General features: G+C 38.4%; 2 protein-coding genes across 6 annotated transcripts; one reads left to right on the forward strand and one right to left on the reverse strand.

The window, feature by feature from the left end:
- Positions 1–1,105: 1,105 nt before the first annotated feature.
- Positions 1,106–7,598, reverse strand: snx16 (sorting nexin 16). Of its 3 annotated transcripts, XM_051686635.1 has the most exons (8): positions 7,451–7,598; positions 6,933–7,219; positions 6,535–6,621; positions 6,289–6,437; positions 6,119–6,188; positions 4,540–4,676; positions 4,296–4,415; positions 1,106–2,633 (listed from the first exon to the last, which is right to left on the reverse strand). In XM_051686635.1, exons 1-8 carry the CDS (start codon positions 7,596–7,598, stop codon positions 2,534–2,536), a joined length of 1,098 nt encoding a protein of 365 aa, XP_051542595.1. In that variant the 3' UTR covers positions 1,106–2,533. The 3 variants fall into 3 exon arrangements, with proteins under 3 accessions (XP_051542595.1, XP_051542597.1, XP_051542598.1); XM_051686637.1 differs by lacking the exon at positions 4,296–4,415; XM_051686638.1 differs by lacking the exon at positions 7,451–7,598 and having other exon boundaries at positions 6,933–7,439.
- LOC127434127 (leukocyte elastase inhibitor-like) lies at positions 7,557–18,202 on the forward strand. Of its 3 annotated transcripts, XM_051686634.1 has the most exons (9): positions 7,558–7,683; positions 7,876–7,938; positions 11,554–11,608; positions 12,132–12,300; positions 14,622–14,762; positions 14,989–15,106; positions 15,267–15,409; positions 15,978–16,145; positions 17,296–18,202. In XM_051686634.1, the coding sequence occupies exons 4-9, from the start codon at positions 12,133–12,135 to the stop codon at positions 17,698–17,700; spliced, it is 1,143 nt and encodes a 380-aa protein (XP_051542594.1). In that variant the 5' UTR covers positions 7,558–7,683; positions 7,876–7,938; positions 11,554–11,608; position 12,132; the 3' UTR covers positions 17,701–18,202. The 3 variants fall into 3 exon arrangements, with proteins under 3 accessions (XP_051542592.1, XP_051542594.1, XP_051542593.1); XM_051686632.1 differs by lacking the exon at positions 11,554–11,608 and having other exon boundaries at positions 7,557–7,683; XM_051686633.1 differs by lacking the exons at positions 7,558–7,683; positions 7,876–7,938 and having other exon boundaries at positions 11,487–11,608.
- The last annotated feature ends 823 nt before the right edge of the window (positions 18,203–19,025 follow it).

The raw sequence follows: 19,025 nt of genomic DNA on the forward strand, positions 1-19,025 counted from the left end.
AATTTTGAGTGTCATGGCAAAGGCTGTGAATACTTATGTACATGTGATTTTATTCGTTTTTTGTTTTTAATAAATTTGCAAAGATTTCAAACAAACTTCTTTCATGTTGTCATTATGGGGTATTGTTTGTAGAATTTTGAGGAAAATAATGAATTTAATCCATTTTGGAATAAGGCTGTAACATAACAAAATGTGGAAAAAGTGAAACGCTGTGAATACTTTCCGGATGCACTGTATCCGGAAAGTATATATATATATATATTAATAAATTCCTGGCCACTCTTTCTCATAGAATGAGAGTGTGAATGAGGACTGTGGCTGTCAACCTCCAAAATGACATACAAAAAAATATATATAAAGGTATCATAAAAGTGTGTTGTCTCTCTAAAGTTACACATGCTATGTTCATTAGATTTGTGTAAAAAACAGCCCAAAATCTCACTGATAAACATCCGCTCTAGTTCTCCTTGGCGCGTTCATGAAGATATCGCTCTTTTGAGTCGGTTCTTTACAAAAATCGATTGATCCAGTTCACAAGTTGCAGTCAACAGCTCACTGAAGGGAAAGATTTTCAGTGAATATCATTCAATAAATAATCTGTCTATTCATGCTGAGTGACTCCAGCCAGGTCTCCTAAGCAACCAAATTGGCCCGGTTGCTAGGGAGGGTAGAATCACATGGGGTAACCTCCTCGTGGTCGCTATAATGTGGTTCTCGCTCTCAGTGGGGTGTGTGGTGAGTTGAGCGTGGATGCCGCGGAGAATATCATGAAGCCTCCACACGCGCTACGTCTCCGCGGTAACGCGGTCAACAAGCCACGTGATAAGATACGTGGATTGACGGTGTCAGACACGGAGGCAACTGAGATTCGTCCTCCGCCACCTGGATTGAGGCGAGTCACTACACCACCACGAGGACTTAGAGCGCATTGGGAATGGGCATGCCAAATTGGGAAGAAAAGCGGAGAGAGAGAAAAAAAATAATAATCTGCCTATTACTCACACAAAGCTGTTCTATGAAAGATTTGGAATGTAGTGAACAAGACAGACAGTAACGTACAATATGAACTTTATACAAAATACATAAACTAATACACAGATTTACCAGACACAAAAGAGCCTTTTTTTATTAGATAAAACATATCTAATAAACATAACATTGCAAATCCTTACACTGAAAATGTATAATTAGTCAATCTATTATTTTCTGAACATAACCATTTTTGCATAAAGTGAGTTTATATAGTAATCAGTTTTAGCATGTTTTAACTAAAAACAGAAGAATTAGAAAAGAAAGCGATTACTCATCTGAGCTGAAAACCAGAGAAAGAAAATGTATGACACCTTTAAAAACACATTTCTGTCAGTTTGCATTATCTTGGAATGACAGATACAAACTTCAGTGAGGATGCCATCAAATCATGCTGCAAAATGCAAATATGAAACTTGGATAAATGTGACAACAGAGTTTAATAGAGAAGATGAATATGAAGTCTACATTATAGTCACTGGTGAACAACGCTGCGAGTCTGCCTAACTTCCTGCGTCTATGAACATTTGGATTAATAAAAACATTGTCATTCACAAATCATCCAAAGAGACCATTTGAAATATCCAAAAGCAAAAACATCCAAAGCAAAATTTAATATGCAAGTCAAATAAATATATAAAATGATGCAAAGGGAAAAGCCGCAAGGCACCGTGTCATCGGGTGAAATTCTCATTGTGTTTGTGGAAAGGCACGTTGCTCTACAGGAATCTTGTGTTCAAACATGATGATCAAGTAGTTTAGACACATCTGTCCCATAATCCCTCTGGACCTTAAAGTGCATCATGTGACCTGGTACAGCTAACCCTACATTTAACGTAAACATGTGAGCACATTAAGACACGCACAAGTAAATATGGCTTGTAGTGATGCAGGACATTGAAGTGAAAAACTAGAACTAGCAGCATTTCATCCCACAGAAGCGCTGCATGATTGTATAATTTATTAAACTTCACCCAAATATTTAAGGCCAAGACTGAAGAGAGAACAAATCTGACCAGTTCATTATGAAGCTACATGTCACTGAAGTCAATATTACAGAATTAAGTGAATGATGACCATCTTCTGAAATTACATAAAATAAATCTCATATTCTGAACATGAAGAAACCAGAATCAGAGATGAAACCTGACAAACAACATGTGTTCATGTCACTCATACCTCAATTTCACCAAATTCACCAGTATTATTACTAATAATAACATAAACGTGATCCTGAGAACAGACAGAGATGTTTTCCTTGTTCAGACTCGATTCACATGGATTCAGTGTCGCTGGAGCGCTGGACTGTTAGAGAAAAACAATTCTGCTTCCTGTAGTTCAGTGAGTCGTGCATTCGTTTGTGTCTTTGGGCAGAGCGTCAGTCTTTGGCTGAGATTAAACACGAGTCATTCCTCTCAAGCTGAGCAAACACGTCTCATCACATGACAGGAGCATCTGTCTGTCCACAGACACAGAGAGGAGAGATACAGACACTTCCTGTCGGTCAGTGTTCCAGATGAGTGACCTGAATAACTGGAGGAGAAGCACTGCTGACGACCGGACCGCACCAACACACTGAACCCTGACCCGACTGAACCGCACAACTACAAACACAGACAGACAGAAAAGTGTATTTACATTAGTGAAGGCACGTGTGTGTGTTTGTAAGTGTGTGTGTGTTTGTATGTGTGTCTGTTTGTATGTGTATGTGGGTATTTATCACTTTGTGGGGACCAAATGTCCCCATAAGGATAGTAAAACCTGAAATTGTTGATGTTGTGGGGACATTTTGTTGGTCCCCATGCGGAAAACAGCTTAAAAAACATACTAAACAATGTTTAATTGAAAATGTAAAAATGCAGAAAGTTTTTTGTGAGGGTTAGGTTTAGGGGTAGGGTTAGGGTTAGGGGATAGAATCTATAGTTTGTACAGTATAAAAATCATTATGTCTATGGAGAGTCCTCATAATGATAGCTGCACCAACATGTGTGTGTGTGTGTGAGTGTGTGTGTGTGTGGTTTAGGGGTAGGGTTAAGGTTAGGGGACAGAATCTATAGTTTGTACAGTATAAAAATCATTATGTCTATGGAGAGTCCTCATAATGATAGCTGCACCAACATGTGTGTGTGTGTGTGTGTGTGTGAGAGAGTGTGTATGTGTGAGTGAGTGAGTGTGTGTGTGTGTGTGTGTGTGTGAGAGTGTGTGTGAGGGTTAGGTTTAGGGGTAGGGTTAGGGTTAGGGGATAGAATCTATAGTTCATACAGTATAAAAATCATTATGTCTATGGAGAGTCCCCATAATGATAGCTGCACCAACATATGTGTGTGTGTGTGTGTGTGTGTGTGTGTGTGTGTGTGTGTGTGTGCGCGAGTGAGGGTTATGTTTAGGGGTAGGGTTAGGGTTAGAGGATAGAATCTATAGTTTGTACAGTATAAAAATCATTATGTCTATGGAGAGTCCCCATAATGATAGCTGCACCAACATGTGTGTGTGTGTGTGTGTGTGTGTGTGTGTGTGTGTGCGAGTGAGGGTTAGGTTTAGGGGTAGGGTTAGGGTTAGAGGATAGAATCTATAGTTTGTACAGTATAAAAATCATTATGTCTATGGAGAGTCATCATAATGATAGCTGCACCAACATGGGTGTGTGTGTGTGTCTGTTTGTATACGTGTTTGTATGTGTGTGTTTGTTTGTATGTGTCTGTGTATGTGTTTCTGTGAGTGTGTGTATGTGTTTCTATGTGTGTGTGTGTCTGTTTGTGTGTGTATGTGTGTCTGGGAGTGTGTGTATGTGTTTCTATGTGTGTGTGTGTGTGTGTGTGTGTGTGTGTGTTTGTGTATGAGTGTGTGTGTATGTGTTTGTATGAGTGTGTGTATGTGTGTGTATGTTTGTGCGTGTGTGTCAGATGGAATTCTCTCTAAACCAGTTGGATGAATTATAGCTGATCTCATTATAAACCAGCAGTTTGTTTATTGAAGAGCAAATGAAATGGCTTCCCAAGTGCAGTTTTCTTTCCTTGTGTTTAATTGCCAATAGCCTTTAGTTTACAACACAGACATGAACCAGGATTTGCTACTTGCTAATGCTCATCAGTGGTATCAGGAGGACGATCATTCTCATCTTAGAGAGTGTTTTATTCTGCAAAAATATATACAGTATATGCCCAGGAGTGCAAGATTATGAGAAAGATGGTAAATTTTGAAGTTGTATGTCTGCTAAAAGTGAATTTTGTCTACAGGAGAACACAAACATGTAGACACAAACTCACTCATTTTCATGCGGCAGCTCCTGATCGGCTTCAATGGCAGAAGACTCGACGTCCACACTGCTCTCAGTGCTGCCCGCACCGGACACACAACACGGACTGTCTGGAGTGACCACATTTCCACTGAACACACACACACACACGCACACACACACACACTGTAAGTGTCTGAGAGGGCTGTGTCTGTATATTTATAAATGCAGTGATGATGATTTTGGTCATTGTTGGTCAAATGTTTTGGATTTACTTGATTCTTCTTTCAAGTGCTTGAATATGAAGCTCTTTCTCCTGCAGTATTTTCTTTAAGCAGCTGATTTCTCTCTGTTTCTCAAGAAGTTCCTTCTGAAGCCTGTAGTTACACTCCTCTAGTGTCTCACAGAATGCCTGACAGACACACACAATTAAACTGTGAATGATGAATTCATCAGAATCAGCTATATTGTCAGGCATGCTTACACATACAAGGACTCTGTCTTGGTGACAGGAGCTTCCAGTGCACAACAATACAATACAGCAACAATGATGAATGATGAATTAATGATGAATTAATGATGAATTCAACTGCTAACAGGACATTTCATTAGTATTAATTGAAGGAATATTCCGGGTTCAATACAAGTTAAGTTCAATCGATAGCATTGTTGCCAAAATGTTGATTACCACAAAAATTCATTTCGACTCGTTCTTCCTTTTCATTAAATCTGTGTTCCAGTGAGAAACTTACAATGGAAGTCAATGGGGTCAATCTGTAAACATTAAAATACTCACTGTTTCAAAAGTATAGACACAAGACATAAACAATATGTGTGTTAACATGATTTTACTGTGAGAAAATCACTTACTAACCACATCTGTGTAAAGTTATAGACAATTATACAACTTTGTTGCCATGACAATGTAATGGTGTAAACCTTAAAACTCTAAAACGACCATTAAATTTACGATTTTAAAAACATTACAGCTCAAATAATGCACAAGTTTTAACAGAAGAGTTAATGTAAGTGCTTTATAAAATTATAAATTTCACATTTCTGTCTTTAAACCCTCCAAATATTGACCCCATTGACTTCCATTGTAAGTGTCTCACTGGAACACACATTTAAAGAAAAGGAGGGATGAGTCGAAATTAATTTTTGTGGTAATTAATATTATGACACAAATGCTGTCCATTGAGATTAACTTGTATTGAACCCAATATACTCCTTTAACGCTGTCTGAACGTTAACCACGTTACATTTTCACTAACAACGCTAAGGATGTTCCAATTCTGATTTTTTGGAGACCGACTAGGAGTACAGATACTACCTTTTCAGTACTCGCTGATACAATGTGCGTTTTCTTTTTCTTTTTTTTATAATGTTGCAGTTTTCAATCACAATACTGTGATGATTTGAGGATGTTTGTTATGTTTCAGCAACTTTTACTCAAAACACAAATATCACAAACAAGAAAAATCACAAACATAATTCACAGAAAGAAATGCATATAAAAATAATCACCAGAAACAAAACCAAGAGAGCTGGTAATGACACTAGGACATATCACAATTTGAATGTGTTTGCTGAATGTTTAAGCATTGAAATTCATATGTCAAATGGTATCGATTTTAGGTATCAGAGCATTTTCACGAGTACGAGTACGTATAGGGACATCCCTGTACTACACTTAATTAAGCTCTAATGCTGCCTTCAGATGGACTACAGTCATTGGCTGGGTTTAGAATCATGTGACTGACTTGTGTGATGTAAAGGATCATGTGTCAGAAGTATGTAACTGTCTGAAGTGTGAGTAGTTTTATATTCCACACAAACATGTGACCCACTCACCCGACTCTCCTCCAGACTGTCAAACGGGCCAGGCGGATCGTCCAGACACAAGAATTCCCGAACTGCCACACTGAGGACAAACATTCAGTCCGTCACACACTCATATCAGACCAGACTCATCAGAAATAAAAGACATACACATCATTCATGAATCTGAGGAGTTCCCTCACCAGTTGGCGATGTCTTTATGGGCCACGAGGTTCTGGAGGAACGCCTGCAAGCCGAGCTGTCTGTCCTCCAAGAAATCTGTCTCATAATTATCTTTAAACCAACGCTTTGGAGGAAGAGACAAGCGGAATCCAGGAAACATCTCCTTCAGCTAAACACACAGAGACACAACAAACATCACCAGAACACATGAGACAAACAGAATCACAGGATCTTTAGGACTGATGGATGAACTTCATATTTCTGACCTTGTCGTTGAGTCTTGAGAAGTCTGTGTAGCGTCTGAACACGACCCAACTCTCTTCTGGAGTCTTCTTCACCAGAACTTTATAAACCTGCAGCACAGAAACACTCGATCGAGCAGACAGAATTTACATGAAACCACACAAACCTCACTTCAGATCCAGAGACTTCTGATGTGTACACGTAACATTTGAGCAGTAGGTTCGAGCTAAACTCCTGCGTCTCTTTCTCGACATAGATCAGATAAACTCCCTAAAACATCTTGACTCATGAATCAGTCCAAACTTGACCGATGAGAACCCAGACAGAGCACTGGTGGTCCAGACTCACATGGTGCCTCATCGACTGACGTCACCAGCTGTGAATTAAACACTGACGTCCTGGTGAATGCTGAAGGACTCACTGTGAATTTGGCCCGTTCCTCCATCACCTCGTACCCCAGCACGGTTGGTGTGATGGGCCGCTCCTCCCAGCTCAGACCCGGGGTCTCTGGCGGGCTGTTCGGATGCGGGTAACTGGAATATTCCACCGAGCGCTCGGTGCCGTTGAGTCTGGCGCGGGTGACGGGACTCTGACACGGCGGGGCGGCTCTCTTACTGTCCGCCTGCGGGGCTCTGTCTATGGGCACCGGCACAGGAACAAACGGTGTGGCCATCGCTCTCCACACACACACACACACAGAGAGAGAGACTGAAGAGAGAAGTGAGAGTTTATCAGATCAACACTGAAGTTCATTCAACTAATGACGTCATCAGCGCTACAGACAGTGATGATTCTCATTGAAATATCATAATTCACAAAGAAACAAACAAATCAAATTCATAACAATAACCCATCAGTCTGATTAAAAATGTCATATTTACAGTAGTCTGTCTTTATATTACATTTCGTATTATTATAAATTAACGTGTTCATAATTACTGAATGTTTTGATTGCTGTTATTCCTCCATCCGCCCGTCTGACGCTCGGCCGGACACACGTCATAACGCCATCGCGGAAATGACGCGTAACGTACTCTTGAAAACTGTAAATAATAAAAAAGTAGAAATGTGAAGATGTTGGACTCATCGCGGTTACTGGTTGAAATAACGCAAAACATTTGAAATCCAGTAAAGACTCATTAACAGCATCTAGTTAATTTAAATTATAAATGGTAATTTTCGGATCATTTGACTAGTAAAACAATTTATTGATTTAATTAAAGTTATGTATCAAAATATTTAACTTTATATTCCTCTACTCCTGTGTTATATAGAATAGCAATCTGATTGTTAACAGCACACATAATGATGGTTCTGGCCTCTCAGATGAGAGTTTTGTGTTTATGTGTTTATGTCTTACACAGTGGAACACATATCGAGATGTTTGGGGGGGAAAAGATGCAATGAAAGTGTATGATGATGATGAGGTAAGCGTCTCCTTTTGTATTCCACAAAAGATAGAAAGACCAGTGTAGCTGTTTTAAAGGGTTTGGAACAACATGAGAGTAAATAAATAATGATAACTTTATTTTTGGGTTTAACTATTCCTTAAGCGCTTTTATATTGCTTCTCAACAAAATAAGTTAATCTTTTCCAGATGAATATTTTAATCATTTCATTTGGCTTAAGTACAATGGCAATATAAAACTCAATTATTTTAGTATGCAAACATGTTTTCTTTACAATATCACATAGTATAAAGGAGTCTTTATACATGAAAATATATAGCTTTATATTATAGAAAAGGGGTCCCTCGCAAAGGGATTATGATATTCCCCCACTCCGCTCACTTTTCATCTTGCAATTTGTACAAATTTAATATGCTAAACATCACACTATCTACTGAAACCATACACCGATGCAAGTGAAAACACTGGAAACCAGTAAACGAAAACAGGCTTCCGTTATGAATTGTGGAAAGAGTGAAATCTCAAAAATAGTTGGTCAAGATTAAAATCAAAGAATTCAATTCAGCAGTTAAATCTGATAACACTGGTATCATAAATTGTGCTGATCACACTAACAAACGCTATTTTTCAAACTGGTTTAGCTCATGCGCATGTGCATTCTTGAGTTGATTGACAGGCGATGTCTGTACCTTAAAGGTGATTGGCTCTTTTACCAGTAGGGCGGGATTTCCTTTTCTACATCCGCCATATTGGGTGTTCCAGTTTCTCCCATTAATTTGAATACAAGTGCTCTGTCTCTGCTTAAGAGTCTCTGGCTTTACTCACTGTGAAGGGAGTGTGACACTACTGTATGAATGTACCCTTCGCTAACAGTCTTGTGGAAGGACCCTTCATGAATAATTATTTTCTTTCGTTTGGAACGACCCTTCGAGTGGCATCCCCTTCCTGCAGTGCCCTTCAAGGGCGCAGAAATGCCATTTGGAAAACACCCACGATTTCCAGTGATTGATGATTTTCATTTTAACTGAGGGCTTGTAAAATCACACCTCATGTTCACTTTGTGAAGAAAATCTGTTTGTAATTGAGAACTCGACGTTGAGGATGTTTAGGGGACTTTAGTAAATGATTTACATGTTGAACATGTTCCACAAGCAGAAAATACAATGACATTTGTATTTGCTTTATATATTTAACTCAATTTACTCATTTAAACAAATACTTTTTTGGCAATTAAATGTTCTTGTTTATCTCAGTGGATCGGAGTAAATGCTATCTTACAATATATTTTTGTTGTTCTATGTTGTGACATTTTAAATATACGTTTTACATTTCAACAGGTGAGCATATTTGTTATTAACCATTCTTAAGAGCATTTGCAGTTGCTACTGTGTTTTGTTTCTGTTGTTTTGAATGTTATGGTGATATGTAGTATAGCTGCCAGACATCTTCATTGTGCAGTGAACTAGTTATTCATTGGTAATCTGCTTATATCTAATCGCTGTTCTACTGCAGACTAGTCACATCTTGTGTCATCACTCATTGTTAGTCATATAGTTCTATTTTACTCTGTGAAACAAACATTACTGGCCTTTCAGCTGCTGTGTAGTTTGTGCTTTTATTTTTGAATTGCTGTAAAAAGACAGACTGAAGACTTCTGTCAGTGTTTAGAGGCTCAGTTCTCTCTGAAACTTCAGTATTTTGCTCATACATCCCCTACATCTGTATATAACAGATCTGTATTTGTACATACGTGTGTATATACATAAGAACTAAAAACTGATTTCATCAGCTGATCAGATCAATCAGTCAGTCATGAATATTTGTGTCTGCATCACTGATGTTCAGTGTTTAGATGAAACAGCTGGTTTAAGACTTTTTTCTATCACATTTTACTGTAAATATTTCATTTCACTGCATTCAGAATTACCCAATTGTGAGAACACACCCTGTAAGTGTGAGAGTGTGAGAGAGAAAGAATGTGTATAGTGTGTGATGTGTGTGAGAGAAAGTGTGTGTTTGTGTGTGAGAGAGAAAGAGTGTGTGTGTGTGTGTGTGTGTGTGAGAGTGTGTGTTGTGTAGGTGTATTGTGTGTGTGTGTGTGTGTGTGAGAGAGAGAGAGAGAGAGAGAGAGAGTTTTTGTGTGTGTGTGTTGTGTCTGTGTTTAAGGGTGTGTTGTGTGTATGTGTGTGTAAGGGTGTTTTGTGTATGTGCTGTGTGTAAAAGTGTGTGTGTGTTGTGTATGTGTGTGTGTATGTTGTGTTGTGTGTATGGGTGTGTGTTGCGTAAGGGTGTGTGTGTGTTGTGTATGTGTAAGGGTGTGTGTGTATATGTGTTGTGTAAGGGTGTGTGTTGTGTGTGTGTGTGTGAAAGGGTGTGTGTGTATGTTGTGTTGTGTGTAAGGGTGTGTGTGTATGGGTGTGTGTAAGGGTGTGCGTGTATGTTGTGTGTGTGTATGTGTGTTGTATATGTGTAAGGGTGTGTGTGTGTGTATGTTGTGATGTATGTGTGTGTGTGTGTATGTTGTGTTGTGTGGGAGTGTGTATTGTGTGTGTGTGTTGTGTATGTGTAAGGGTGTGTGTGTGTATGTGTGTTGTGTTGTGTGTAAGGGGGTGTGTGTATGTTGTGTTGTGTGTAAGGGTGTTTGTGTATGTTGTGTGTAAGGGTGTGTGTGTATGGGTATGTGTATATGTTGTGTTGTGTGTAAGGGTGTGTGTTGTGTGTGTGTATGTGTGTTGTGTATGTGTAAGGGTGTTTGTGTATGTTGTGTTGTGTGTGTTGGGTGTGTAAGGGTGTGTGTGTATGTTGTGTGGGAGTGTGTATGGGTGTGTGTTGTGTAAGGGTGTGTGTGAACGTGTTGTGTAAGGGTGTGTGTTATGTGTGTTTGTAAGGGTGTGTATGTGTGTTGTGTGTAAGGGGGTGTGTGTATGTTGTGTTGTGTGAGGGTGTGTGTGTATGTTGTGTTGTGTGTGAGGGTGTGTGTGTATGTTGTGTTGTGTGTATGTGGTGTGTTGTGTTTGTGTATGGTGTGTTGTGTGTGTATGTGTTGTGTGTGTAAGGGTGTGTGTTATGTGTGTTTGTAAGGGTGTGTATGTGTGTGTGTGTATGTTGTGTTGTGTGTAAGGGTGTGTGTGTGTGTGTATGTTGTGTTGTGTGTATGTTGTGTGTATGTGGTGTGTTGTGTTTGTGTATGTTGTGTGTGTAAGGGTGTGTGTTATGTGTTTTTGTAAGGGTGTGTATGTGTGTTGTGTGTGTATGTTGTGTTGTGTGTAAGGGGTGTGTGTGTGTGTGTGTATGTTGTGCTGTGTGTGAGGGTGTGTGTGTATGTTGTGTTGTATGTGGTGTGTTGTGTTTGTGTATGTTGTGTTGTGTGTATGTGTTGTGTGTGTAAGGGTGTGTGTTATGTGTTTTTGTAAGGGTGTGTATGTGTGTTGTGTGTGTATGTTGCGTTGTGTGTAAGGGTGTGTGTGTGTGTATGTTGTGCTGTGTGTGAGGGTGTGTGTGTATGTTGTGTTGTGTGTGTGTATGTGGTGTGTTGTGTATGTGTAAGGGTGTTTGTGTATGGTGTGTATGTGTTGTGTGTGTAAGGGTGTGTGTATGGGTGTGTCTGCTCATATATTCTCTCTGTATCTCCAGAGACTCATTCATTCATTCCGTCTGATCTCGTCCAGCTGAAGTCGCGTTACAACATGTAAGTCTTTCAGATCATTGTAATAATTCAGATAATTATTAAATAATGATTAAGAGTATTAAGGAAAGTACTTAAGCGTTAATGACGAATAACTCTTGAGTCTAATAGAAGAACCCGCGGTAATATATAGACCCTTCATGTAATAGTTTACGACGTCGTTCGATGCTGCTTGTCTTTAGTTTTATCAAACATGAGTAAAACACTTTACAGCTGAAATGCGACGCAGCCTTTCGCCATTGATATTACGTCATCGCGCTGTACTGTTGTTTTTCTGTCATTTGAAAGAGTTCGACCAATCATAATCCTTTGCTGTAGTAATCTGTCCAATGGGCTGAAAGATTGGTGAGACGCTGCAGCTCGTTACGCTGACAATGCGGAATTAAAAAGAAATTAAATAAATCGACTGTCAGTAATATTTAAGAGGCCTTTTGAAACATGCTGAATTGTAGTTTGTCAACTGTTGTATTTATGGTTCATTAAGCAGTATGTGTAAATAAACTCTATATTCTGTGTTTGTGTTCAGAATGGAGTCTCTCTCTACAGCAAACACTCAGTTCTGTCTCAGTCTGTTCCAGCAGATCAACGCAGGAAACGCCGCACAAAATGTCTTTTATTCTCCTGTCAGTATTTCTGCTGCTCTGTCGATGCTGTCACTCGGAGCATCAGGAAACACAGCGGCTCAGATGAGTAAGGTGAGTGTTCAACATGTTAAAAAGTTACTTCAGTTAGAGATTTATTCGTGTTCATCACATGATCAGTGATAAATCTGTCGCTCCACAAATCGTTTGTTTGCTTATTGAGCTGCTGGTTTAGTCTTGGGTGTGTCTCTCTCTTTCTCTCTCTCTCTCTCTCTCTTTCTGTCTCTCTCTCTCTCTCTCTCTCTCTCTGTCTCTTTCTCTCTGTCTGTCTGTCTCTTTCTGTCTCTCTCTGTCTGTCTGTCTGTCTGTCTCTGATGGTATGACCTTCTGACTCTCCTGTCATAATTGATGTAGGTTGTTTACACCAATAGAAAGATCTGTTATTTATTACCACAGCAACGCCTACTTTATCATATCCAACTGACCGCAGGGCAATAAACTGTTATGAAATGGTTCTTCTATCTGAGTCAGACTGAGCAGATTAATCCAGGGTGAGTGAATCATTAGTGAGTTTAAACCCTCGGGAGGGCAGTTTTCAGCTATAGGTGTATCTGCACGGCTGTGTTGTAAGAGAACTGATATTCACATTGAATCGACAGGCTGATTTCAGTAAAACTATAAGTAAACCATTCGTAGGTCAATTTCCCCGAGTGGTTCTTTCAAAACATTTTGTTGTATGAATGTCCCAACATGTCAACGTGGGACTCAACCAATGTCGTGAGTTGGGGGTGGGACTATGTTTGATCAAGGGTGGACGAGAGAAGTGTTCAGGAAAGATGTTTGAAAACAATAATTTTTTGTAATTCCACTTGGTGTCACAGAAATGACACTCTTGGGGTTTAATGTTGGACTGAGGTGGGATAAATGCACTTACACACAAATTACAAATACAGAAAAAATATTCCTAAATTCATGTTTTATATATGACATCATGCATGAAGAAACATGAAATAATTAATTGAAAAAATATGAAATTATAAGTTCTAAAACCAGAAAATTGCAATCTCCTCTTTTTTTTTAACCCTAACAAGTAACATCGTGTTAAGAAATTAAAATATAAAATATTTATTACAACATTTCATACTGAGGTGATGGCTGTGTGTCGCAGTCTATACTCCATCACTGTGACTAACATGCTGCCGATAACTTCTCTCCCCCTAACTTGTGTTGTTATAGTACAAGATCTTTTATAATTTTTTTTGTAAACAGTCGACTTGTACATTAGTCCTGTAAGATGTTTAGTGTTCCTGTAAGCTTCAGATGGAAAATTGTGTCATGCACACACTGTCTGAAATGTAGTTTTATTACCAGACAAGAAGAATTAGACCATCTTTCTAAAGACAGACTTGGGCTTGTTTTACGCAACAGGCTTTCTCCAGAATCTTTACTTTATCTTTAGCAGTCAAATTAGTTAGATGTGTTACCGGCTTAAACATCAACCAGAACATGACCCAACAGTTTATCTGTCCCTATAAGTTTGAGTCGGGTAGCAGATCTGTATAATAGAGACACACATTAAGTGTTTGGCCGCACTGATGCTGATTTGTATTTTAGTTTTTTTGCTGCATTTCTCTTACACAACCAAAGCAGCATCAGAATACTGTGATACTGCGGGCTGAGGTGGGGCAGATCTGTCATATTTTAGTTCAGCTTTTATGTGACATTGTGTATTTACACAGAATTTAGAGCAGGCACAGAGAAGTTTGAACTCACCCCACGCCTTAAGAAGAATAACAGTCTCTGTTCTTGTTTTATTGTGCTATTTATTTCTTGAAAGTACAGCTGTTGTTCCGCTGTGTTTCATGTCATAATTTCTCTCTCCTGACATATGGTCATTTTTTGTTACATTTTAAATTGGAGCTTTAAAAGGTGAATTTTCAAAGTTTGATGTTTGTTTTACTTATTGGCATTTATGTAAGAATCTGTGCTGTATCTGTGTGCTTCAACAAATATATCACATCTAAATCAACGAAAACGGCATCAAAAGCTTCAATAAGGCAGTTGAGAACAGCTCTCAAGCTTATATAACATGAGTACTAACAGTGGGGTCAAAGGGCATCACCATAACAATAACACAGTGATGTTGTGTTAGCAGGGTTACATACACACACTTTTTCTTCATATACATTTTGCATTCATTAATGTATATCTTCTTTTACAGAATAAATCAGTCAGCAGTTTAAACAATGTTCAAGTATTGTCCACACACCTTTAATAAAGTTGACTATAACAGTGTTTGATGAAGATTATTTGTTCAACCTGTTCTGAAGGATATGCAGAGTTTGTATCAGGGATTTTTTTTGCTCAGAGAAATGTTTCCTGTACAACTTCAGTATTTTGACATATTAAAACTATTATTCACTGTTTGTCTCCAGACTTTGCATTTTGCAGATGCAGAGGGTGAAATCCACGTTGGTTTCAACAAGTTTCTGAGTGAGCTGAACAAAGCAGAAGCTCCATACGCTTTGAGTCTCGCTAGTCGCCTCTATGGAGATCAGTCCTACCAGTTTGTTGAGGTGAGATCTGTTTATTCATACAGAGAAAGAATGCTGCGCTGTTTATAGAAATTTGGTAAATGTTATGTTTTAATAGCTATTCTGCTGCTTAGTATCTCATCAACCAAATTTAGACCAGACATCTGTTACAGGAGTATCTTAAAAGAAATGATTTGCTATTTAAATGTACACAATGATTTACACCACTGTGAAGTATGTCATTATTTTCTCCCTCTGTGTTGTTTAGAAATTCCTTAGTGATACAAAAAGCCTGTATGAGGCCGGACTGGAGACCGTTGACTTCATCCAGAATGCAGAAGCAGCACGTGTGGACATCAACAGCTGGGTGGAGAAACTAACACAAGGTGAAAAACAACTTGTTGAACTGTAAAAATTACTCTAGAGGATATAAGAAACACAACAAGATATCATTCATATTATATCACGTGATTGATCAATAATTTGAGATTTGAGATGTTTCTGCAGTGCCATGTAGTGGATTATAATATCAATTTCTAATCATAGAAAAGATCAAGAATCTGCTGGCTGAAGGAGACGTCGATTCATTGACAAGACTCGTGCTGGTGAACGCTATCTACTTCAAGGGAAACTGGGAGAGAAAATTCAGAGTAGAAAGCACCAAGGAGGAGCAGTTCAAGTTGAACAAGGTGAGATTTCAGAATAGAGTTTTAGTGTTCAGGTAATGTGTTTTACAAGGAATCTGACCTGGCAGTTTCTGACATTGAGTAGACATGAAATAATAAAGAAGTGGACAGCAGTTTTCAAATACATATACAAATATAAAATAGGTAAATAAAAATGTACATCGTGTGTCATATGCGCAGTTGAACCAGTATGGATGTATGAGTTATAGTATGTACAGTTGAAGACTACAGTGACACTGAACCGTGTCGAGCGAGAGTTCGTATGCAGTCATATGGGTTTCATAGAGACACAACTTTTGAGGGAGAAACTGTTCCTGTGGCTTTTTGTTTCAGTACTAATTGTCCTAGATTATATTCCTGATTGAAGATGCCGAAGACGCAGTGCATTATTTTCATAAGTCTCTTTTTACTGCATGTTTTAAAGATTTTGGAGGGCAGACTGCAGCCAATGATATGCTTATTATTTTATAATCTTTATTTCTCCATTGAATATCTCATATTCTTGTATTCTTTTTGAAGAAAAGTTTGATTATTTGTGCTGCAACTGTATGTTTCTAATGATGTTTGACAGAATGAAATGAAGCCAGTTCAGATGATGCATCAGAAGGCAAAGTTTCCTCTGGCCTTCATCCCGGACGTGAACTGTCAGATTCTGGAGCTGCCATATGTTGGGAAAGATCTCAGTATGTTGATCATGCTTCCAAATGAGATGGAGGACGACAGCACTGGCCTTCAGAGGGTGAGACAGCAGACATTTATGTCATTAAACATGGAGTGTGTTTTAAATCAGTGGAAGACGGTTAAGGCGGTCTTACACGGGACGTGGTCACCGCACGTTCCCTATTAATTTTAAATGAGAGAGAGGCAGCAGGCGGCAAAACGGCGGCGGCAGTCGAAGCGGTGTCGCTTTCCAAGCTCGTTCACGAGAATTCTGCCGCTTTGTCGTGCACGACTGCTTGCAGCGCACACCGCACAAGATAAAAATATTTTATCTCTCCGCGGCTGCCACTTGTCACTGACCAATCAAAGCTAAATTTATTCACAACCAATCAAACGACGTTTAGCTTTTGTGTAGTCAAAAACAACATGGAGACGAATATACTCGCTGTTGTTGAATTTCCTCTTGACAAATAGCGTTTCTTTGATCGTTTATAGAGACATACATAGGAAAACAGCGAGTCGGTGTACCAGATGAAAATACACTACGGAAACATTTATAGTTTATGTTTGGAAGATAAACGACTGTACGATGTATACAAATGGGCCATGGACCATCTACTTTAATTTTCTCTTCTGCAACAGGTGTCTGAAACATCAGCTTTAGATAAACAGAAAATACAATTGCCCGTCCTATTTTAATGATTGATATGATGTTATTTATACTAAACCAATTTGCAATAAAAATATGAAATAACATGCAGTCTGTTTCTATAGTCATTAAAGAAAATGCGGAATTCATCAAATGTGAAGACAGATGGCAAGACGTCATCAATATTTACAATTATATTATTTAGCTATTAAACCTTGATATAATTTTATATTAATTAAAAAAATATATATATTAACATTTTTAGTTATAACACATTGTATGAAAAAATAAGTGGCATTTTCTTTGTGCAATCACTTATATGAAAACTGCTACAATATTTACAGTAATCGCGTCAGAGACAGTATCTGAGCTGAAGCAATATTGCACTTCTACTGGCGCACGTCGCACCGCTTCTCGTGTGAATCGAAAACGCCTGTACAAACGAGAGGCAGCAAGAACGCAAACAACGCCTGCCGTTCACTGCGTCCCGTGTAAAACCGCATTTACAGTTCCAATACACATCCTGCACTATTGTATAAACAACTACATCCCACACATTAACACTGATTATCTTGTCCAGCTGGAGAAGGCTCTAACCTACGAGAACTTCATGGAGTGGACCCGACCCGACATGATGGATGTTCTGGAAGTTCAAGTATCTCTGCCCAGATTCAAGATGGAGGAAACCTATGACATGAAAGGTTTACTGGTCAGCCTGGGAATGGTGGACGCGTTTGACCTGCAGAAGGCTGACTTCTCAGGCATGTCCCCCAACAACGATCTGGTGCTGTCTAAGGTGATCCATAAATCCTTTGTTGAAGTGAATGAAGAGGGGACGGAGGCTGCAGCAGCGACCGGAGCCATCATGATGATGCGTTGTGCGATGCGTCCAGAGCGCTTTAATGCAGATCACCCCTTCCTCTTCTTCATACGTCACAATCCCACCAAGAGCGTTCTGTTCTATGGACGCTTCTGTTCTCCTTGAGCTTCTGCTGATGAGATGCTCCTGTCAACTACACACTTGTGCTTCTGAAAGTTTTGAATAAAATTAGTCAAAATAATAGATGATGGGTCTGTGTGAGGATCTGTGTAGTCACAGAAACTCCAGTTGTATACGCTCCTCCCCGAAATTTGCCGTTGTCTTATTTACACAGTGCCTTTGTTTCCTCTTTTGAATCATTCTGGAGATAAATTGTCTATATACATTTACTGTAACAGTGTATTCAACATTATGAAAAAGAAAACACTTATGCTTGTTTAACAATAAAATGAAACCTGTGTTTTGTTTTAAACCTTTATATTACACTGAAAAAAAATTGGAGAGGGTTTATTTAAAAAAACCTAGAAAACAATTTCCACAAAGAAATTGCTAGTAAATTTAACAGACCATACTCATAAATATATATGTAAAGTCCACACAATTCTTGGTGGCTTCAATAAGAAATTCTCAAGTAAAGTGTACTTTACAATACTCTGTTTGAACTTTACTCACTTTTGTTTGTACTTTTTTACGTAAGCAATGTAGCACTGAATTAAGCCATGATTTTTAAAGTGTTTTTAGTATTTCAATGCGTTTTTTAACATACTTAATCATGTACCAAAAGACACACGAAAGCCTCCACAGGAACCTTTCTGCATGCTGTTGTCTATTAAACTACATCACCTTGTTTTAATGACGAAAGAAAGAGCTGCGCACACCAAACTCAACACTTGGTACACAAAACACGATGATGGTAACAATCAACAGATAAAACTTTTGATCATGAATGGGTAATTTATAAGTAGGAAATGAACTTCAGACTTTACAAAACAAGAAGTTACCAAACCAACAAAATCAACAATAAAAACGTTAAAGTGAAACCATGCAAGCTCACTTACTATTCAAGCCTGGTGCATGCTGGGAACACCAGCTTCGAAAAGTAAATTTTACTTATTTCATTTACCTTGGACATTTCTCAAATTAGCATATAAATTATACATGATGACAGATTGTAAAGATAACAAGCAATCATAAATAATATTAACTTATAAGCTAGAGCATTAATTTTTATATGTTTGAAGTGAGTACAAATGTAGAATTTACTTAAGTTCACGCTTTACCTTATTCTTATTAATAGATGCTGCAAATGAAAGAAGATACTGATATTGTTTTCATGTAAAGGTTTATTGAACATCTCACCCAAATATTAGAGGTTAATCTCTGACTTGAAATATGATTTAAGTAAAAGAAAAGTTGAATCAGTTTTGATTCAACTTTTGAAGATTGAAGTCTGAAATTGTAACAACTTTGTCAAATTGAGAAAATAAATT

Source organism: Myxocyprinus asiaticus, chromosome 44 (assembly GCF_019703515.2).
Source record: "Myxocyprinus asiaticus isolate MX2 ecotype Aquarium Trade chromosome 44, UBuf_Myxa_2, whole genome shotgun sequence".
NCBI lineage: Eukaryota > Metazoa > Chordata > Actinopteri > Cypriniformes > Catostomidae > Myxocyprinus > Myxocyprinus asiaticus.